At 48.6% G+C, this 22,849-nt stretch overlaps 1 protein-coding gene across 1 annotated transcript in view; it reads right to left on the bottom strand.

The window, feature by feature from the left end:
• ctif (CBP80/20-dependent translation initiation factor) overlaps positions 1-22,849 on the bottom strand; it is a 190,777-nt gene that overhangs the window by 50,705 nt on the left and 117,223 nt on the right. The window contains exons 9-10 of the mRNA XM_031825897.1: positions 13,885-15,370; positions 10,755-11,054 (exon numbers count right to left, since the gene is read on the bottom strand). Coding sequence (XP_031681757.1) covers positions 10,755-11,054; positions 13,885-15,370 — 1,786 coding nt within the window. The remainder of the gene's footprint in view (positions 1-10,754; positions 11,055-13,884; positions 15,371-22,849) is intronic.

The raw sequence follows: 22,849 nt of genomic DNA, 5'->3' as shown, positions 1-22,849 counted from the left end.
ACAAGAACCTGACACCCTCAGCACACAAGGGGACAAACACCTGCCTGGAGGTGACAGCATTCCCTCCCCCATATGCCCCCCTAGGCACAACTATGACAACATAACCATCAAAAACGGGTCACAACTCCTGCAGCTCTGTCGCACGCTGGGTATGTACATAGTCAACGGTAGGCTTCGAGGGGACTCCTATGGTAGGTACACCTATAGCTCATCTCTTGGCAGTAGTACTGTAGACTACTTTATCACTGACCTCAACCCAGAGTCTCTCAGAGCGTTCACAGTCAGCCCACTGACACCCCTATCAGACCACAGCAAAATCACAGTCTACTTAAACAGAGCAATACTCAATCATGAGGCATCAAAGCCAAAGGAACTGAGTAACATTAAGAAATGCTATAGATGGAAGGAATGCAGTTTGGAAACCTACCAAAAAACAATTAGGCAACAACAAATTCAATCCCTCTTAGACAATTTCCTGGGTAAAACGTTCCACTGTAATAGTGAAGGTGTAAACTTGGCAGTAGAAAATCTTAACAGTATATTTGACCTCTCAGCTTCCCTATCAAATCTAAAAATCTCAAATAGAAAACCGAAGAAAATTAACAATAATGACAATTTCTAAGAAAGAAATTGAGAAACCTGTCCAACCAAAAACATAGAGACCCGGAAAACCTGAGTCTACGCCTTCACTATGGTGAATCACTAAAACAATACAGAAATACACTACGGAAAAAGAAGGAACAGCATGTCAGAAATCAGCTCAATGCAATTGAAGAATCCATAGACTCTAACCACTTCTGGGAAAATTGGAAAACACTAAACAAACAACAACACGAAGAATTATCTATCCAAAATGGAGATGTATGGGTAAACCACTTCTCCAATCTTTTTGGCTCTATAACAAAGAATAAAGAGCAAAAACATATACATGATCAAACACAGATCTTAGAATCAACTATTAAAGACTACCAGAACCCACTGGATTCTCCAATTACATTGAAAGAGTTACAGGACAAAATAAAAAAACCCTCCAACCCAAAAAGGCCTGTGGTGTTGATGGTATCCTCAATGAAATGATCAAATATACAGACAACAAATTCCAATTGGCTATACTAAAACTCTTTAACATCATTCTTAGCTCTGGCATCTTCCCCAATATTTGGAACCATGGACTGATCACCCCAATCCACAAAAGTGGAGACAAATTTGACCCCAATAACTACCGTGGAATATGTGTCAACAGTAACCTTGGGAAAATCCTCTGCATTATTATTAACAGCAGACTCGTACATTTCCTCAATGAAAACAATGTACTGAGCAAATGTCAAATTGGCTTTTTACCAAATTACCGTACAACAGACCATGTATTCACCCTGCACACCCTAATTGACAATCAAACAAACCAAAACAAAGGCAAAGTCTTCTCATGCTTTGTTGATTTCAAAAAAGCCTTCGACTCAATCTGGCATGAGGGTCTGCTATACAAACTGATGGAAAGTGGTGTTGGGGGTAAAACATACGACATTATAAAATCCATGTACACAAACAACAAGTGTGCGGTTAAAATTGGCAAAAAACACACTCATTTCTTCACACAGGGTCGTGGGGTTAGACAGGGATGCAGCTTAAGCCCCACCCTCTTCAACATATATATCAACGAATTGGCGAGGGCACTAGAAAAGTCTGCAGCACCCGGCCTCCCCCTGCTAGAATCCGAAGTCAAATGTCTGCTGTTTGCTGATGATCTGGTGCTTCTGTCACCAACCAAGGAGGGCCTACAGCAGCACCTAGATCTTATGCACAGATTCTGTCAGACCTGGGCCCTGACAGTAAATCTCAGTAAGACCAAAATAATGGTGTTCCAAAAAAGGTCCAGTCACCAGGACCACAAATACAAATTCCATCTAGACACTGTTGCCCTAGAGCACACAAAAAACTATACATACCTTGGCCTAAACATCAGCACCACAGGTAACTTCCACAAAGCTGTGAACGATCTGAGAGACAAGGCAAGAAGGGCATTCTATGCCATCAAAAGAAACATAAATTTCAACATACCAATTAGGATCTGGCTAAAAATACTTGAATCAGTCATAGAGCCCATTGCCCTTTATGGTTGTGAGGTCTGGGGTCCGCTCACCAACCAAGACTTCACAAAATGGGACAAACACCAAATTGAGACTCTGCACGCAGAATTCTGCAAAAATATCCTCCGTGTACAACGTAGAACACCAAATAATGCATGCAGAGCAGAATTAGGCCGATACCCACTAATTATCAAAATCCAGAAAAGAGCTGTTAAATTCTACAACCACCTAAAAGGAAGCGATTCACAAACCTTCCATAACAAAGCCATCACCTACAGAGAGATGAACCTGGAGAAGAGTCCCCTAAGCAAGCTGGTCCTGGGGCTCTGTTCACAAACACAAACACACACTACAGAGCCCCAGGACAGCAGCACAATTAGACCCAACCAAATCATGAGAAAACAAAAAGATAACTACTTAACACATTGGAAAGAATTAACAAAAAAACAGAGCAAACTAGAATGCTATTTGGCCCTACACAGAGAGTACACAGCGGCAGAATACCTGACCACTGTGACTGACCCAAAATTAAGGAAAGCCTTGACTATGTACAGACTCAGTGAGCATAGCCTTGCTATTGAGAAAGGCCGCCGTAGGCAGACTTGGCTCTCAAGAGAAGACAGGCTATGTGCTCACTGCCCACAAAATGAGGTGGAAACTGAGCTGCACTTCCTAACCTCCTGCCCAATGTATGACCATATTAGAGAGACATATTTCCCTCAGATTACACAGATCCACAAAGAATTCGAAAACAAATCCAATTTTGAAAAAACTCCCATATCTACTGGGTGAAATTCCACAGTGTGCCATCACAGCAGCAAGATTTGTGACCTGTTGCCACGAGAAAAGGGCAACCAGTGAAGAACAAACACATTGTAAATGATACAACCCATATTTATGCTTATTTATTTTATCTTGTGTCCTTTAGCCATTTGTACATTGTTAGAGACACTGTATATATATATATATAATATGACATTTGTAATGTCTTTACTGTTTTTGAAACTTATGTATGTGTAATTTTATATATTCACTTTGTATTTTCTACCTCAACTTGCTTTGGCAATGTCTAACACAATGTTTCCCATGCCAATAAAGCCCTTGAATTGAATTTAATATGAAAGAGAGAGAAAGAGAGAGAGAGAGAGAGAGAGAGAAAAGAGAGAGAGAAAGAGAGAAAGAGAAAAGAAAGAGAGAGAATGAAAGAGAGAATGAGAGAGAGAGAAAGAGAGAAAGAGAGAATGAAAGAGAGAATGAGAGAGAGAGAAAGAGAGAAAGAGAGAATGAAAGAGAGAAAGAGAGAGAGAAAGAGAGAAGAGAGAAAGAGAGAAAGAGAGAGAAAGAGAGAGAGAAAGAGAGAATGAAAGAGAAGAGAGAGAACGGAGGAGAGAAGGAAAGGGAGAGAGAAAAGTAGAGAGAAAGAGAAAGGAGAGAGAGAAAGAAGAGAAGATAGAGGAAAGAAGAGAGAAGAGAGGAGAGAAAGAGAGAGAGAAAGAAAAGGAGAGAGGAAAGAAAGAGGGAGAAAGAAACGAGAGAAGAAGAAGAAAGAAAGAAGAGGAGAAGAAAGAGAGAGAGAGGAAGAAAGAGAGAAGAGAGAAAGGAGAGAAAGAAGAAGACGAGAAGAGAGAAAGATCGAGAGAGAGAAATGAGAGAGAGAGAAAGAGAGAGAAGAGAAAGAGAGAGAGAGAGAAGAGAGAGAAGAGAAAGAGAAAGAGAAAAGAAGAGAGAGAACCACGTCTGTTTGGGTTATAGGGTGGCATCCTTGGCTGTACAACTCGATTCTGTTTGTCAATGAGGAGGTACAGGTGGTAATTGGTTCTGACAGATCTCCTACACACAGCTGTATGGTACAGTAACAGTACAGTCAAATGCAGGTTTATAAAATCCAAGTAATGCTCATGTCTTAGTGGGCAAAACATTTGCATAAAAATACTAACCGTTGTGGGTGTTGCATGTTAACAGAAGTGAACTAATGGATAATACCTACACTTTATATCAACTTGACAATGACAGAGTTCAGCATGAAACAATCTGTGCAGAGCTGTATACAGATGTAAGGTTAATGGCCACTATGCATTCATACAGACATGACATAAGAAGGGAGATATAGATGCTTAACATGAAATGCTCCTGTAGATGACAGAGAAACTGAAACGTGACACCAGGGTGAGGAAACAAGCATAGCACTCGCTTCCTAAAAGACAGGTACGGGCGCTTAGCACCCAGCCGACAAACCAAACCACCGCCTGGCTACACACAGAATGATCACTGTAGGGGTAAAGGAGAAGGGGAGTGATTGGGAGAAGGTGGACTAGAGAGGGGGGAGTGAGAAGGGGAGAGGAGAGTGAGAGGGTAGAGAGGAGGGGGAGTGAAAGGGGGCGAGGAGAAGGGGAGTGATTGGGAGGAGGGTAGAGAGGGGGGAGTGAGAGGGGGGTGAGGAGGGTAAAGTGGGAGTGGGAGTGAGAGGGGTAGTGGGGGAAGAGGAGGGTAGAGAAGAGGAGGGGAGAGGGGGAGAGGAGGGTAGAAGGGGAGAGGGAGAGTGGAGGAGAGAAGGGGGAGTGAGAGGGGGAGAGGAGGGGAGAGAGGAGAGGAGAGGGAGAGTGATTGGGAGAAGGAGGGTAAAGAGGGGGGAGTGAGAAGGGGAGAGGAGGGGGAGAGGAGGGTAGAGCGGGGGAGAGGAGGATTGAGGGGGAGTGAGAGGGTAGAGAGGGAGAGGAGGGAGGGGGAGAGGAGAAGGGGAGTGATTGGGAGGAGGGAAGAGAGGCGGGAGTGAGGTGGAGAGGAGGGTAAAGAGGGTGGGTGAGTGAGTGAGTGAGTGAGGGTAGAGAGGGGTAGTGTGGGGGAGACAGAGGGGGGAGAGGAGGGTAGAGAAGGGAGTGAGAGGGGGAGAGGAGGGTAGAGAAGGAGGAGTGAGGGGGGTAGAGGGGGAGAGGAGAAGAGGAGTGATTGGGAGAAGGAGGGTAGAGAACAAGGGGAGAGGAGGGTTTAAAGAGTGGAGATTTGGCACCATATCCATCAGTAACAAGCTATTTAAGGAGCCATACTCTGCTTAGATCTGTGTCCCAAATGGCACCCGTCACAAAGCCCTGACCTCAATCCCATAAAGAATGTGTTGTCAGAATTGAGAAAGCGTGTGTGAGCAAGGAGGCCTACAAACCTGACTCAGCAACACCAGCTCTATCAGGAGGACTGGGCCAAAATTCACCCAACTTATTGTGGGAAGCTTGTGGAAGGCTACCCGAAACGTTTGACCCAATTTAAACAATTTAAAGGCAATGCTACCAAACACTAATTGAGTGTATGTAAACTGCTGACCCACTGAGAATGTGATGAAAGAAAGAAAAGCTGAAATATATAATTCTCTCTACTATTATTCTGACATGTCACATTCTTAAAATAAAGAGGTGATCCTAACTGACCTAAAACAGGTATTTTTTTACTAGGGTTAAATGTCAGGAATTGTGAAAAACTGAGTTTAAATGTATTTGTCTAAGGTGTATGTCAACTTCCGACTTCAACTGCATCTTTCAGCACTTGACTTACAGTGCATTCCCGAAAGTATTCAGACCCCTTGACTTTTTCCACATTTTGTTACATTACAGCCTTATTCTAAAATGGATAAAATTGTTTTTTTCCTTCATCAATCTACACACAATACCCCATAATGACATCACAATACCCCATAATGACAAAGCAAAAACAGGTTTTTAGAAATGTTTGCACATTTATTGAAGCACCTTTGGCAGCGATAATAGCCTCGAGTCTTCTTGGGTATGACGATACAAGCTTGGCACTAGAGGTCGACCGATTAATTAGGGCTGATTTCAAGTTTTCAGAACAATCGGTAATTTATGAATGCCGATTATATTGCAACCCACGAGGAGACTGCGTGACCACCTGTTACGCGAGTGCAGAAAGGAGCCAAGGTAAGTTGCTAGCTAGCATTAAAACAATCAATCTTAACATAATCACTAGTTATAACTACACATGGTTGATGATATTACTAGTTTAACTAGCTTGTCCTGCGTTGCAAATAATCAATGCGGTGCCTGTTAATTTATCATCATCGAATCACAGCCTAATTCAACTTCGCCAAATGGGTGATTATTTAACAAGCGCACCCCACCATACCCCTGTCTGCGCATTATGCCCTGAATATATTCTACCATGCCCAGAAACCTGCTCCTCTTATTCTCTGTCCCCAACGCTCTAGGCGACCAGTTTTGATAGCCTTTAGCCGCACCCTCATACTACTCCTTCTCTGTTCCGCGGGTGATGTGGAGGTAAACCCAGGCCCTGCATGTCCCCAGGCACCCTCATTTGTTGACTTCTGTGATCGAAAAAGCCTTGGTTTCATGCATGTCAACATCAGAAGCCTCCTCCCTAAGTTTGTTTTACTCACTGCTTTAGCACACTCTGCTAACCCTGATGTCCTTGCTGTGTCTGAATCCTGGCTCAGGAAGGCCACCAAAAATTCAGAGATTTCCATACCCAACTTTAACATCTTCCGTCAAGATAGAACTGCCAAAGGGGGCGGAGTTGCAGTTTACTGCAGAGATAGCCTGCAAAGTAATGTCATACTTTCCAGGTCCATACCCAAACAGTTCGAACTACTAATTTTGAAAATTACTCTCTCCAGAAATAAGTCTCTCACGGTTGCCGCCTGCTACCGACCCCCCTCAGCTCCCAGCTGTGCCCTGGACACCATTTGTGAATTGATCGCCCCCATCTAGCTTCAGAGTTTGTTCTGTTAGGTGACCTAAACTGGGATATGCTTAACACCTCGCCAGTCCTACAATCTAAGCTAGATGCCCTCAATCTCACACAAATCATCAAGGAACCCACCAGGTACAACCCTAACTCTGTAAACAAGGGCACCCTCATAGACGTCATCCTGACCAACTGGCCCTCCAAATACACCTCCGCTGTCTTCAACCAGGATCTCAGCGATCACTGCCTCATTGCCTGTATCCGCTACGGAGCCGCAGTCAAACGACCACCCCTCATCACTGTCAAACGCTCCCTAAAACACTTCTGTGAGCAGGCCTTTCTAATCGACCTGGCCCGGGTATCCTGGAAGGACATCGACCTCATCCCGTCAGTTGAGGATGCCTGGTCATTCTTTAAAAGTAACTTCCTCACCATTTTAGATAAGCATGCTCCATTAAAAAAATGCAGAACTAAGAACAGATACAGCCCTTGGTTCACCCCAGACCTGACTGCCCTCGACCAGCACAAAAACATCCTGTGGCGGACTGCAATAGCATCGAATAGTCCCCGTGATATGCAACTGTTCAGGGAAGTCCGGAACCAATACACGCAGTCAGTCAGGAAAGCTAAGGCCAGCTTCTTCAGGCAGAAGTTTGCATCCTGTAGCTCCAACTCCAAAAAGTTCTGGGACACCGTGAAGTCCATGGAGAACAAGAGCACCTCCTCCCAGCTGCCCACTGCACTGAGGCTAGGTAACACGGTCACCACTGATAAATCCATGATTATCGAAAACTTCAATAAGCATTTCTCAACGGCTGGCCATGCCTTCCGCCTGGCTACTTCAACCTCGGCCAACAGCTCCGCCCCCCCCGCAGCTCCTCGCCCAAGCCTCTCCAGGTTCTCCTTTAACCAAATCCAGATAGCAGATGTTCTGAAAGAGCTGCAAAACCTGGACCCATACAAATCAGCTGGGCTTGACAATCTGGACCCTCTATTTCTGAAACTATCTGCCACCATTGTCGCAACCCCTATTACCAGCCTGTTCAACCTCTCTTTCATATCGTCTGAGATCCCCAAGGATTGGAAAGCTGCCGCAGTCATCCCCCTCTTCAAAGGGGGAGACACCCTGGACCCAAACTGTTACAGACCTATATCCATCCTGCCCTGCCTATCTAAGGTCTTCGAAAGCCAAGTCAACAAACAGGTCACTGACCATCTCGAATCCCACCGCACCTTCTCCGCTGTGCAATCTGGTTTCCGAGCCGGTCATGGGTGCACCTCAGCCACACTCAAGGTACTCAACGATATCATAACCGCCATCGATAAAAGACAGTACTGTGCAGCCGTCTTCATCGACCTTGCCAAGGCTTTCGACTCTGTCAATCACCATATTCTTATCGGCAGACTCAGAAGCCTCGGTTTTTTCGGATGACTGCCTTGCCTGGTTCACCAATTACTTTGCAGACAGAGTTCAGTGCGTCAAATCGGAGGGCATGCTGTCTGGTCCTCTGGCAGTCTCTATGGGGGTGCCACAGGGTTCAATTCTCGGGCCGACTCTTTTCTCTGTGTATATCAATGATGTTGCTCTTGCTGCGGGCGATTCCCTGATCCACCTCTACGCAGACGACACCATTCTATAAACCTTCGGCCCGTCTTTGGACACTGTGCTATCTAACCTCCAAACAAGCTTCAATGCCATACAACACTCCTTCCGTGGCCTCCAACTGCTCTTAAACGCTAGTAAAACCAAATGCATGCTTTTCAACCGGTCGCTGCCTGCACCCGCATGCCCGACTAGCATCACCACCCTGGATGGTTCCGACCTAGAATATGTGGACGTCTATAAGTACCTAGGTGTCTGGCTAGACTGCAAACTCTCCTTCCAGACTCATATCAAACATCTCCAATCGAAAATCAAATCAAGAGTCGGCTTTCTATTCCGCAACAAAGCCTCCTTCACTCACGCCGCCAAGCTTACCCTAGTAAAACTGACTATCCTACCGATCCTCGACTTCGGCGATGTCATCTACAAAATGGCTTCCAACACTCTACTCAGCAAACTGGATGCAGTCTATCACAGTGCCATCCGTTTCGTCACTAAAGCACCTTATACCACCCACCACTGCGACTTGTATGCTCTAGTCGGCTGGCCCTCGCTACATATTCGTCGCCAGACCCACTGGCTCCAGGTCACCTACAAGTCCATGCTAGGTAAAGCTCCGGCTTATCTCAGCTCACTGGTCACGATGGCAACACCCATCCGTAGCACGCGCTCCAACAGGTGTATCTCACTGATCATCCCTAAAGCCAACACCTCATTTGGCCGCCTTTCGTTCCAGTACTCTGCTGCCTGTGACTGGAACGAATTGCAAAAAAATCGCTGAAGTTGGAGACTTTTATCTCCCTCACCAACTTCAAACATCAGCTATCTGAGCGGCTAACCGATCGCTGCAGCTGTACATAGTCTATTGGTAAATAGCCCACCCTTTCTCACCTACCTCATCCCCATACTGTTTTTATTTATTTACTTTTCTGCTCTTTTGCACACCAATATCTCTACCTGTACATGACCATCTGATCATTCATCACTCCAGTGTTAATCTGCAAAATTGTAATTATTTGCCTACCTCCTCATGCCTTTTGCACACATTGTATATAGACTCCCCCTTTGGTTTCTACTGTGTTATTGACTTGTTAATTGTTTACTCCATGTGTAACTCTTTGTTGTCTGCTCACACTGCTATGCTTTATCTTGGCCAGGTCGCAGTTGCAAATGAGAACTTGTTCTCAACTAGCCTACCTGGTTAAATAAAGGTGTTCTCAACTAGCCTACCTGGTTAAATAAAGGTGTTCTCAACTAGCCTACCTGGTTAAATAAAGGTGAAATAAAAAAATAAATAAAAAAAATTCGCGAAAAAAGCACTGTCGTTGCACCAATGTACCTAACCATAAACATCAATGCCTTTCTTAAAATCAATACACAAGTATATATATATTTTTTTAAACCTGCATATTTAGTTACCATTACCTGCAAACATGAATTTATTTTAACTAGGTAAATTGTGTCACTTCTCTTGCGTTCTGTGCAAGCAGAGTCAGGGTATATGCAGCAGTTTGGGCCGCCTGGCTCGTTGCGGAACTGTGTGAAGACCATTTCTTCCTAACAAAGACAGTAATTAATTTGCCAGAATTTTACATAATTATGACATAACACTGAAGGTTGTGCAATGTAACAGCAATATTTAGACTTATGGATGCCACCCGTTAGATAAAATACGGAACGGTTCCATATTTCACTGAAAGAATAAACATTTTGTTTTCGATATGATAGTTTCCAGATTTGACCATATTAATGACCTAAGGCTCGTATTTCTGTGTGTTTACTATATTATAATTAAGTCTATGATTTGATAGAGCAGTCTGACTGAGTGGTGGTCGGCAGCAGCAGGCTCGTAAGCATTCATTCAAACAGCACTTTCCTGTGTTTGCCAGCAGCTCTTAGCAATGCTTGAGCATTGCTTCAAGCCTATCAACTCCTGAGATTAGGCTGGCAATACTAAAGTGCCTATAAGAACATCCAATAGTCAAAGGTATATGAAATACAAATGGCCACTACCATAAAGGCCTGATTGGTGGAGTGCTGCAGATATGGTTGTCCTTCTGGAAGGTTCTCCCATCCCCACAGTAGAACTCTGGAGCTCTGTTAGAGTGACCATTGGGTTCTTGATCACCTCCCTGACCAAGGCCCTTCTCCCATGATCGCTCAGTTTGGCTGGGCAGCCAGCTCTAGGAAGAGTCTTGGTGGTTCATTAGCTGTCACATTTACCCCACGTCACACACAGCCACTGACACCAATTATGACCATCCACACCTAAACACTGAGATAGTGACTGTGTGTGACGCGTGTCTGAGACAGACAGGAATGCATGCACGCACACACCCCCCCCCCTCCCTCACCTGTAACATATTGAGCAGTAGTGACCTAAACTTGGTCCCCTCCACCATGAACAGGGCCATCTTGTCACAGAGCCTTGCAGCAGTAGCAGCAAAGCTCCTGTCGCTGAGGGCCTTGTCATAGATGGTGCTGACTATCTGGGCCAGGGTCTCCTCTGACTGGGTCGAGCTCTGGGCCTCCTCCATGAAGGAGCTGAGCTGGCTGTCCACCCCGGCTCTGTTGCTCCTCATGCTGTTCAGGATCTCCAGCAGGCGGTGCATGCGGCTCCGCTGGGGCCCGACCGGAGACACCACAGCCTCCTCCTGGAGAACAGCAGAATACAAAAAATCCTGGTCAATGGAGAATCACAGCCTTTCAGTCTGGAGCTCATCTTAATTGTGTCTGGGACTCTGCCTGGTCATAAAACCCCCAGCTTCGTTATCATGTATTTGAGCTGACATATGAACAAGCATGGTGCATTTCTGTGCTCAATAGATGTTTAACCAAACCACTTACACAGGAAGTGAAACCCCTGAGAGAGGAAATATGGTTTGACAACAGATACAGGATATGACATCATCAATATGCTTCTTAACACCGTGTCAGTGAGTCTACAGGGGAGGGTCAGGGTATTGTCACTGTAAAACGCAGCACACAGAGCTAGCCTTAATGAGGAGCAGGCTACACTGCAGGGGGTAGAGGCAACCCTGGATGTGTTTTTGATGTAACCAACCTGGAAGACCAGGTGTGTTGAATATAGGCAATCACTGAACTGACCAATTAGCTCAGTTGGTGAGGTGTGGGGCCTAGGTGAAACAGTAAATGCTGCATTTCCAGGAACAGGTTTGTCTACCTCTGCTATAATGGTCTTATTCATTTGGCATCAAATTAAAGAAAGTGTCCTGAATCAGGTACTACCTGGAATTATTCAATTAGAAGCGCAGTTTTCGTTCTACGTTGCAAACAGTTTTGCTACGGTGTGCCTTAATGAATACAACCCTGAACACCAAACGTGACAGGGATCTGACTGTGGATAATGTCCCATGTTTCCTCCCATTTAGGTAAATTCCTGTCTCTGGTCTCATTCCAAATTGCACGCTATGCCTTATATAGTGCACTACTTGACTAGAGCCTATAGTCAAAAGGAGTGCACTACATAGGGAGCAGGCTTCCATCTGAGCCTCAGCCTGTGTTTGAAGCAGTCTGTTAATCTCTGTCTGGTTGTCGCAGGCTGTAAGGGGGAGAGGAGCGGCCGCGCCTTAGACACTTAGGTTAAGAACTAAACAGACAAAAGTAATGAGTCATGCTACAAGAGAAGTTGACCCACGACATCAGAGTCTACAGACAAGCCTCTACTGTTTGTTTATGTTTAACCCCCTGTTTCATGATATCCAATTGCGATTCAATTTCAATCTTGTCTCATCGTTCCTACTCCCCAACAGGCTCGGGAGAGGTGAAGGTTGAGTCATGCGTCCTCTGAAATATGACCTGCCAAACCACGCTTCTTAACACCCACCCGCTTAACCCGGAAGCCAGCCGCACCAATGTGTCGGAGGAAACACTGTTGAAAATCAGCCTGCAGGCGCCCGGGGAGGGTTTGGCCCGGCACGCCACAAGGAGTCAGCCTGCAGGCGCCCGGCAAGCCACAAGGAGTTGCTAGAGCGCAATGAGCCAAGTAAAGCCCCCTCCGGCCAAACCCTCCCCTAACCCGGACGACGCTGGGCCAAACCCTCCCCTAACCCGGACGACGCTGGGCCAAACCCTCCCCTAACCCGGACGACGCTGGGCCAAACCCTCCCCTAACCCAGACGACGCTGGGCCAAACCCTCCCCTAACCCGGACGACGCTGGGCCAAACCCTCCCCTAACCCAGACGACGCTGGGCCAAACCCTCCCCTAACCCAGACGACGCTGGGCCAAACCCTCCCCTAACCCAGACGACGCTGGGCCAAACCCTCTCCTAACCCAGACGACGCTGGGCCAAACCCTCTCCTAACCCAGACGACGCTGGGCCAAACCCTCCCCTAACCCAGACGACGCTGGGCCAAACCCTCCCCTAACCCAGACGACGCTGGGCCAAACCCTCCCCTAACCCAGACGACGCTGGGCCAAACCCTCCCCTAACCCAGACGACGCTGGGCCAAACCCTCCCCTAACCCAGACGACGCTGGGCCAAACCCTCCCCTAACCTGGACGACACTGGACCAAACCCTCCCCTAACCCGGACGACTCTGGACCAAACCCTCCCCTAACCCGGACGACACTGGACCAAAGCCAGACGACACTGGGCCAAACCCTCCCCTAACCCAGACGACGCTGGACCAAACCCTCCCCTAACCCAGACGACACTGGACCAAACCCTCCCCTAACCCGGACGACACTGGGCCAAACCCTCCCCTAACCCGGACGACACTGGGCCAAACCCTCCCCTAACCCAGACGACGCTGGGCCAAACCCTCCCCTAACCTGGACGACACTGGACCAAACCCTCCCCTAACCCGGACGACTCTGGACCAAACCCTCCCCTAACCCGGACGACACTGGACCAAAGCCAGACGACACTGGGCCAAACCCTCCCCTAACCCGGACGACGCTGGACCAAACCCTCCCCTAACCCAGACGACACTGGACCAAACCCTCCCCTAACCCGGACGACACTGGGCCAAACCCAGACGACACTGGACTAAACCCTCCCCTAACCCAGATGACACTGGAACAAACCCTCCCCTAACCCAGACGACACTGGGCCAAACCCTCCCCTAACCCAGACGACACTGGGCCAAACCCTCCCCCAACCCGGACGACACTGGGCCAATTGTGCGCTTTATGGGACTCTCGATCACGGCCGGTTGTGACACAGCCTGGGACTCGAACCAGAGTCTGTAGTGATGCCTCAAACACTGATGCAGTGCCTTGCGCCACTCGGGATGCCCCCACTGTTCTTTAATGAATTAGAGAGTTGCACCCCCACCTACCAAATAGACTCAGCAACCCATGTGTGTGTGTGTGTGTGGTGTGTGTGTGTATATGAATGTGTATTCATCTAAAATGATTACTGTGTGCATGTGTGTCGAAAGGGGAGGGCGTGGCCATGGCCTGCCTAAGACTGATGGTGATTGGCAGATAGATAAGACAGTAAAGATATTTAGTTTACCTTGTCTTTTAGCCTCCTCCTCAGCCTCTCCTTGGATGACTGCAGCAGGCTGACTTTAGGGCCCTCGTCCAGCTGGCTCTCCCTGTGCTTGTCACTCCCCGTTGGGCTCTGGCCCTTCTCCTGGCCCCCAGGCTGGCTGGGAAGCCCCTCACTGGGGCCCCTGGAGCTCTCTGTCTCCAGCCTGGTGCTGGTCTCCTCTGCCTTCACATTCTTTGTCTCTTTGGTGTTTCTGAGTGGTGCCACCCCCCTGTCCCCGTCTCCCGTTGTGGTTGCCCCCCCTCTGTCCCTGTCTCCCGTTGTGGTTGCCCCGCCTCTGTCCCTGTCTCCCGTTGTGTTTGCCCCCCCTCTGTCCATGTCTCCCGTCGGTGCCCCCCCTCTGTCCCAGTCTCCCGTCGGTGCCCCCCTGTCCCCGTCTCCCGTCGGTGCCCCCCTGTCCCCGTCTCCCGTCGGTGCCCCCCTGTCCCCGTCTCCCGTTGTGGTTGCCCCCCCGTCCCTGTCTCCCGTTGTGGTTGCCCCCCCTCTGTCCCTGTCTCCCGTTGGTGCCCCCCCTCTGTCCCTGTCTCCCGTTGGTGCCCCCCCTCTGTCCCTGTCTCCCGTTGGTGCCCCCCCTCTGTCCCTGTCTCCCGTTGGTGCCCCCCTGTCCCTGTCTCCCGTTGGTGCCCCCCTGTCCCTGTCTCCCGTTGGTGCCCCCCTGTCCCTGTCTCCCGTTGGTGCCCCCCTGTCCCTGTCTCCCGTTGGTGCCCCCCTGTCCCTGTCTCCCGTTGGTGCCCCCCTGTCCCTGTCTCCCGTTGGTGCCCCCCTGTCCCTGTCTCCCGTTGGTGCCCCCCTGTCCCTGTCTCCCGTTGGTGCCCCCCCTCTGTCCCTGTCTCCCGTTGTGGTTGCCCCCCCTCTGTCCCTGTCTCCCATTGGTGCCCCCCCCCTGTCCCTGTCTCCCATTGGTGCCCCCCTGTCCCTGTCTCCCATTGGTGCCCCCCTGTCCCTGGCTCCCGTTGGTGTCCCCCTGTCCCTGTCTCCCGTTGGTGCCCCCCCTCGGTCCCTGTCTCCCATTGTGGTTGCCCCCCCTCGGTCCCTGTCTCCCGTTGTGGTTGCCCCCCCTCGGTCCCTGTCTCCCGTTGTGGTTGCCCCCCTGTCCCTGTCACCTGCCGGGCCCCCTTGCCCCTGCAGTCCCTGTCCTACCCCCTGCCCCTTCTGGTTGTGGTGCCAGCGGCGATTCTGGCTATAGCCGTGGTGGGGAGGTCCCTGACGCTGCCCGCCGTGGCCCTGGAACTGTTGCCCGTGGCTACCTCCACGCTGTCCTCCCTGCTGCTGCTGTTGGTCACGAGGGTATCTACCATGACCCCCCGGCCCGGGCTGCTGCTGGTCATTCTGTTGCTGATTGACCGGTTGTTGTTGAGATGGAGGTTGTTGTCGTTGTGGCGACTGCTGCTGAGGATTCTGGGTCTTCCTGTCTCCTCCTCCTCCCGGAGGTCTCTGCTGCTGCTGTCTCCTGTAATGAGAGGAGCAGGGGGGGAGGGGGGGGTAAGGGTTCTGTTACCCACATGGCAAAGCGTGACGCAATGACTCTACTCTGCCTGGCAAGCCTGAACCAAGCCAGCCACCCCTGTCAGAGTACCATGGCTGAATCCACACCCATCTGTTCTGTTCAGCCCTGTGACATCATCTGTTCTCTGTTGACCGTCTATTGTAACAGTCCCACTCTCTCAGTCTGCCTGTTCAACACGCCTGGTCCCCCCTACACAGATCTATCAGCCTAGTGGTCACTGCTTTCAGATAGGACAGACACTAATGATAGAACCCAACACCACAGACACTAATGATAGAACCAAACACCACAGACACTAATGATAGAACCCAACACCAGACACTAATGATAGAACCCAACACCAGACACTAATGATAGAACCCAACACCAGACACTAATGATAGAACCCAACACCAGACACTAATGACAGAACCCAACACCACAGATAGGTCTTAAGCTATGACGAGGGAGGCCTGTTTGTTTATATAAACAGTAGGTGCGTCCCCATGTGACGTGGGTCTTCACTAGATGACTGACGCAACAGGATTAGGAACATTTCCTGTTGTCATCTTCATTAGTCTCAGTCCAACTGGCCCTTTACATTACATGTCTGTTTGGGGTCAAATAGCATGTCGTCTGTCAGGTATCAACCCGTTGACTGAAATGTATCAGTTTACAGTATGACGTTCAACTGAAAAAAATGACTTTTTCAACATGCCTTTCATTTTTTTAAATTTTTTTTTTACTATCAAACCATCCTTAACGGCACTCAAACATCATTCTAACCCTTCAGGCCTAAACAACACCATCCAATATATCTAGCTGATCTTTCTACTGCTCGTCTTTAAATTACACAGCGCGCCCACTCTGTAGGAGATATGGAAAACATGAAGCAGACCACATCAATTCTCTCTCCTTCTCTTTAAACATGGGCCAGCCAGGATGTAGCCTGTGTTTCCAGTACTGCAGTGATATGTAACAAGCCAGCCAGTCTGTCTGTTTCCAGAATTGCAGTGATATGTAACACGTCAGCCAGCCAGCCAGTCTGTCTGTTTCCCGTACTGCAGTGATATGTAACAAGTCAGCCAGCCAGCCAGTCTGTCTGTTTCCAGTACTGCAGTGATATGTAACAAGTCAGCCAGTCTGTCTGTTTCCAGTACTGCAGTGATACGTAACAAGTCAGCCAGCCAGCCAGTCTGTCTGTTTCCAGTGCTGCAGTGATATGTAACAAGTCAGAAAACCAGCCAGTCTGTTTCCAGTACTACAGTGATATGTAGCCAGTCAGCCAGTCTGTCTGTTTCCAGAACTGCAGTGATATGTAACAAGTCAGCCAGCCAGCCAGTCTGTCTGTTTCCAGTGCTGCAATGATATGTAACAAGCCAGCCAGTCTGTCCGTTTCCAGAACTGCAGTGATATGTAACAAGTCCAGCCAGCCAGTCTGTCTGTTTCCAGTGCTGCAGTGATATGTAACAAGTCAGCCAGTCTGTCTGTTTCCAGAACTGCAGTGATATGTAACAAGTCAGCCAGCCAGCCAGTCTGTCTGTTTCCCGTACTGCAGTGATATGTAACAAGTCAGCCAGCCAGCCAGTCTGTCTGTTTCCAGTACTGCAGTGATACGTAACAAGTCAGCCAGTCTGTCTGTTTCCAGAACTGCAGTGATATGTAACAAGTCAGCCAGCCAGCCAGTCTGTCTGTTTCCCGTACTGCAGTGATATGTAACAAGTCAGCCAGCCAGCCAGTCTGTCTGTTTCCAGTACTGCAGTGATACGTAACAAGTCAGCCAGTCTGTCTGTTTCCAGAACTGCAGTGATATGTAACAAGTCAGCCAGCCAGCCAGTCTGTCTGTTTCCCGTACTGCAGTGATATGTAACAAGTCAGCCAGCCAGCCAGTCTGTCTGTTTCCAGTACTGCAGTGATATGTAACAAGCCAGCCAGTCTGTCTGTTTCCAGAATTGCAGTGATATGTAACACGTCAGCCAGCCAGCCAGTCTGTCTGTTTCCCGTACTGCAGTGATATGTAACAAGTCAGCCAGCCAGCCAGTCTGTCTGTTTCCAGTACTGCAGTGATATGTAACAAGTCAGCCAGTCTGTCTGTTTCCAGTACTGCAGTGATACGTAACAAGTCAGCCAGCCAGCCAGTCTGTCTGTTTCCAGTGCTGCAGTGATATGTAACAAGTCAGAAAACCAGCCAGTCTGTTTCCAGTACTGCAGTGATATGTAGCCAGTCAGCCAGTCTGTCTGTTTCCAGAACTGCAGTGATATGTAACAAGTCAGCCAGCCAGCCAGTCTGTCTGTCTGTTTCCAGTGCTGCAATGATATGTAACAAGCCAGCCAGTCTGTCCGTTTCCAGAACTGCAGTGATATGTAACAAGTCCAGCAGGCCAGTCTGTCTGTTTCCAGTGCTGCAGTGATATGTAACAAGTCAGCCAGTCTGTCTGTTTCCAGAACTGCAGTGATATGTAACAAGTCAGCCAGCCAGCCAGCCAGCCAGCCAGTCTGTCTGTTTCCAGTGCTGCAATGATATGTAACAAGTCAGCCAGTCTGTCTGTTTCCAGAACTGCAGTGATATGTAACAAGTCAGCCAGCCAGCCAGTCTGTCTGTTTCCAGTACTGCAGTGATATGTAACAAGTCAGCCAGTCTGTCTGTTTCCAGTACTGCAGTGATACGTAACAAGTCAGCCAGCCAGCCAGTCTGTCTGTTTCCAGTGCTGCAGTGATATGTAACAAGTCAGAAAACCAGCCAGTCTGTTTCCAGTACTACAGTGATATGTAGCCAGTCAGCCAGTCTGTCTGTTTCCAGAACTGCAGTGATATGTAACAAGTCAGCCAGCCAGCCAGTCTGTCTGTTTCCAGTGCTGCAATGATATGTAACAAGCCAGCCAGTCTGTCCGTTTCCAGAACTGCAGTGATATGTAACAAGTCCAGCCAGCCAGTCTGTCTGTTTCCAGTGCTGCAGTGATATGTAACAAGTCAGCCAGTCTGTCTGTTTCCAGAACTGCAGTGATATGTAACAAGTCAGCCAGCCAGCCAGTCTGTCTGTTTCCAGTGCTGCAATGATATGTAACAAGTCAGCCAGTCTGTCTGTTTCCAGAACTGCAGTGATATGTAACAAGTCAGCCAGCCAGCCAGTCTGTCTGTTTCCCGTACTGCAGTGATATGTAACAAGTCAGCCAGCCAGCCAGTCTGTCTGTTTCCAGTACTGCAGTGATACGTAACAAGTCAGCCAGTCTGTCTGTTTCCAGAACTGCAGTGATATGTAACAAGTCAGCCAGCCAGCCAGTCTGTCTGTTTCCAGAACTGCAGTGATATGTAACAAGTCAGCCAGCCAGCCAGTCTGTCTGTTTCCAGTGCTGCAATGATATGTAACAAGCCAGCCAGTCTGTCCGTTTCCAGAACTGCAGTGATATGTAACAAGTCCAGCCAGCCAGTCTGTCTGTTTCCAGTGCTGCAGTGATATGTAACAAGTCAGCCAGTCTGTCTGTTTCCAGAACTGCAGTGATATGTAACAAGTCAGCCAGCCAGCCAGCCAGTCTGTCTGTTTCCAGTGCTGCAATGATATGTAACAAGTCAGCCAGTCTGTCTGTTTCCAGAACTGCAGTGATATGTAACAAGTCAGCCAGCCAGCCAGTCTGTCTGTTTCCCGTACTGCAGTGATATGTAACAAGTCAGCCAGCCAGCCAGCCAGTCTGTCTGTTTCCAGTACTGCAGTGATACGTAACAAGTCAGCCAGTCTGTCTGTTTCCAGAACTGCAGTGATATGTAACAAGTCAGCCAGCCAGCCAGTCTGTCTGTTTCCAGTACTGCAGTGATACGTAACAAGTCAGCCAGTCTGTCTGTTTCCAGAACTGCAGTGATATGTAACAAGGCAGCCAGTCTGTCCGTTTCCAGAACTGCAGTGATATGTAACAAGTCAGCCAGCCAGTCTGTCTGTTTCCAGTACTGCAGTGATATGTAACAAGTCAGCCAGCCAGTCTGTCTGTTTCCAGTACTGCAGTGATATGTAAAAAGCCAGCCAGTCTGTCCGTTTCCAGAACTGCAGTGATATGTAACAAGTCAGCAAGCCAGCCAGTCTGTTTCCAGTACTGCAGTGATATGTAGCCAGTCAGCCAGTCTGTCTGTTTCCAGAACTGCAGTGATATGTAACAAGTCAGCCAGCCAGCCAGTCTGTCTGTTTCCCGTACTGCAGTGATATGTAACAAGTCAGCCAGCCAGCCAGTCTGTTTCCAGTACTGCAGTGATATGTAGCCAGTCAGCCAGTCTGCCTGTTTCCCGTACTGCAGTGATATGTAACAAGCCAGCCAGCCAGCCAGTCTGTCTGTTTCCAGTACTGCAGTGATATGTAACAAGCCAGCCAGTCTGTCCGTTTACAGAACTGCAGTGATATGTAACAAGTCAGCCAGCCAGCCAGTCTGTCTGTTTCCAGTACTGCAGTGATACGTAACAAGTCATCCAGTCAGCCAGTCTGTCTGTTTCCAGTACTGCAGTGATATGTAACAAGTCAGCCAGCCAGCCAGTCTGTTTCCAGTACTGCAGTGATATGTAGCCAGTCAGCCAGTCTGTCTGTTTCCAGAACTGCAGTGATATGTAACAAGTCAGCCAGCCAGCCAGCCAGTCTGTCTGTTTCCCGTACTGCAGTGATATGTAACAAGTCAGCCAGCCAGCCAGTCTGTCTGTTTCCAGTGCTGCAATGATATGTAACAAGTCAGCCAGTCTGTCTGTTTCCAGAACTGCAGTGATATGTAACAAGTCAGCCAGCCAGCCAGCCAGTCTGTCTGTTTCCCGTACTGCAGTGATATGTAACAAGTCAGCCAGCCAGCCAGTCTGTCTGTTTCCAGTACTGCAGTGATACGTAACAAGTCAGCCAGCCAGTCTGTCTGTTTCCAGTACTGCAGTGATCTGTAACAAGCCAGCCAGTCTGTCCATTTCCAGAACTGCAGTGATATGTAACAAGCCAGCCAGTCTGTCCGTTTCCAGAACTGCAGTGATATGTAACAAGTCAGCCAGCCAGTCTGTCTGTTTCCAGAACTGCAGTGATATGTAACAAGTCAGCCAGCCAGTCTGTCTGTTTCCAGTGCTGCAGTGATATGTAGCCAGTCTGCCTGTTTCCCGTACTGCAGTGATATGTAACAAGCCAGCCAGCCAGCCAGTCTGTCTGTTTCCAGTACTGCAGTGATATGTAACAAGCCAGCCAGTCTGTCCGTTTCCAGAACTGCAGTGATATGTAACAAGTCAGCCAGCCAGTCTGTCTGTTTCCAGTACTGCAGTGATATGTAACAAGTCAGCCAGCCAGTCTGTCTGTTTCCAGTGCTGCAGTGATATGTAACAAGTCAGCCAGCCAGCCAGTCTGTTTCCAGTACTGCAGTGATATGTAGCCAGTCTGCCTGTTTCCCGTACTGCAGTGATATGTAACAAGCCAGCCAGCCAGCCAGTCTGTCTGTTTCCAGTACTGCAGTGATATGTAACAAGACAGCCAGTCTGTCCGTTTCCAGAACTGCAGTGATATGCTGTTTGGGGTTTTAGGCTGGGTTTCTGTACAGCACTTTCAGATATCAGCTGATGTACGAAGGGCTATATAAATAAATTTGATTTGATTTGAAGTCAGCCAGCCAGTCTGTCTGTTTCCAGTACTGCAGTGATATGTAACAAGTCAGCCAGCCAGTCTGTCTGTTTCCAGTACTGCAGTGATATGTAACAAGTCAGCCAGCCAGCCAGTCTGTTTCCAGTACTGCAGTGATATGTAGCCAGTCAGCCAGTCTGCCTGTTTCCCGTACTGCAGTGATATGTAACAAGCCAGTCAGCCAGCCAGTCTGTCTGTTTCCAGTACTGCTGTGATACGTAACAAGTCATCCAGCCAGTCTGTCTGTTTCCAGTACTGCAGTGATATGTAACAAGCCAGCCAGCCAGCCAGTCTGTCTGTTTCCAGTACTGCAGTGATATGTAACAAGTCATCCAGTCAGCCAGTCTGTCCGTTTCCAGAACTGCAGTGATATGTAACAAGTCAGCCAGTCTGCCTGTTTTTCCAGTGCTGCAGTGATATACAGCCAGCCAGTCAACCTACCTGTGTTTCTAGTGCTGCATTGCCACTGCCTACCGTTCCCCCATGACCTTCATTCCACTCTCTAGGGGAGCCAGCTCCCTACGCGGCCGGCTCCCTACGCGGCCGGCTCCCTACGCGGCCAGTCTGTCTGTTTCCAGTACTGCAGTGATATGTAACAAGTCAGCCAGCCAGCCAGTCTGTCTGTTTCCAGTACTGCAGTAATATGTAACAAGCCAGCCAGTCTGTCCGTTTCCAGAACTGCAGTGATATGTAACAAGTCAGCCAGCCAGTCTGTCTGTTTCCAGAATTGCAGTGATATGTAACAAGTCAGCCAGCCAGCCAGTCTGTCTGTTTCCAGTGCTGCAGTGATATGTAACAAGTCAGCCAGTCTGTCTGTTTCCAGAACTGCAGTGATATGTAACAAGTCAGCCAGCCAGTCTGTCTGTTTCCAGTACTGCAGTGATATGTAACAAGTCAGCCAGCCAGTCTGTCTGTTTCCAGTGCTGCAGTGATATGTAACAAGTCAGCCAGCCAGTCTGTCTGTTTCCAGTGCTGCAGTGATATGTAACAAGTCAGCCAGCCAGCCAGTCTGTTTCCAGTACTGCAGTGATATGTAGCCAGTCAGCCAGTCTGCCTGTTTCCCGTACTGCAGTGATATGTAACAAGCCAGCCAGCCAGCCAGCCAGTCTGTCTGTTTCCAGTACTGCAGTGATATGTAACAAGCCAGCCAGTCTGTCCGTTTCCAGAACTGCAGTGTTATGTAACAAGTCAGCCAGCCAGCCAGTCTGTCTGTTTCCAGTACTGCAGTGATATGTAACAAGTCAGCCAGCCAGTCTGTCTGTTTCCAGTGCTGCAGTGATATGTAACAAGTCAGCCAGCCAGCCAGTCTGTTTCCAGTACTGCAGTGATATGTAACAAGCCAGCCAGTCTGTCCGTTTCCAGAACTGCAGTGATATGTAACAAGTCAGCCAGCCAGCCAGTCTGTCTGTTTCCAGTACTGCAGTGATATGTAACAAGCCAGCCAGTCTGTCTGTTTCCAGTACTGCAGTGATACGTAACAAGTCAGCCAGTCTGTCTGTCTGTTTCCAGTACTGCAGTGATATGTAACAAGTCATCCAGTCAGCCAGTCTGTCTGTTTCCCGTACTGCAGTGATATGTAACAAGTCAGCCAGTCAGCCAGTCTGTCTGTTTCCAGTACTGCAGTGATATGTAACAAGTCAGCCAGCCAGTCTGTCTGTTTCCAGTGCTGCAGTGATATGTAACAAGTCATCCAGTCAGCCAGTCTGTCTGTTTCCAGTACTGCAGTGATATGTAACAAGTCAGCCAGTCAGCCAGTCTGTCTGTTTCCAGTACTGCAGTGATATGTAACAAGTCAGCCAGTCTGTCTGTTTCCAGTACTGCAGTGA

Source organism: Oncorhynchus kisutch, linkage group LG6 (assembly GCF_002021735.2).
Source record: "Oncorhynchus kisutch isolate 150728-3 linkage group LG6, Okis_V2, whole genome shotgun sequence".
NCBI classification, from domain to species: domain Eukaryota; kingdom Metazoa; phylum Chordata; class Actinopteri; order Salmoniformes; family Salmonidae; genus Oncorhynchus; species Oncorhynchus kisutch.
This window is presented reverse-complemented; position numbering and strand designations above follow the sequence as displayed.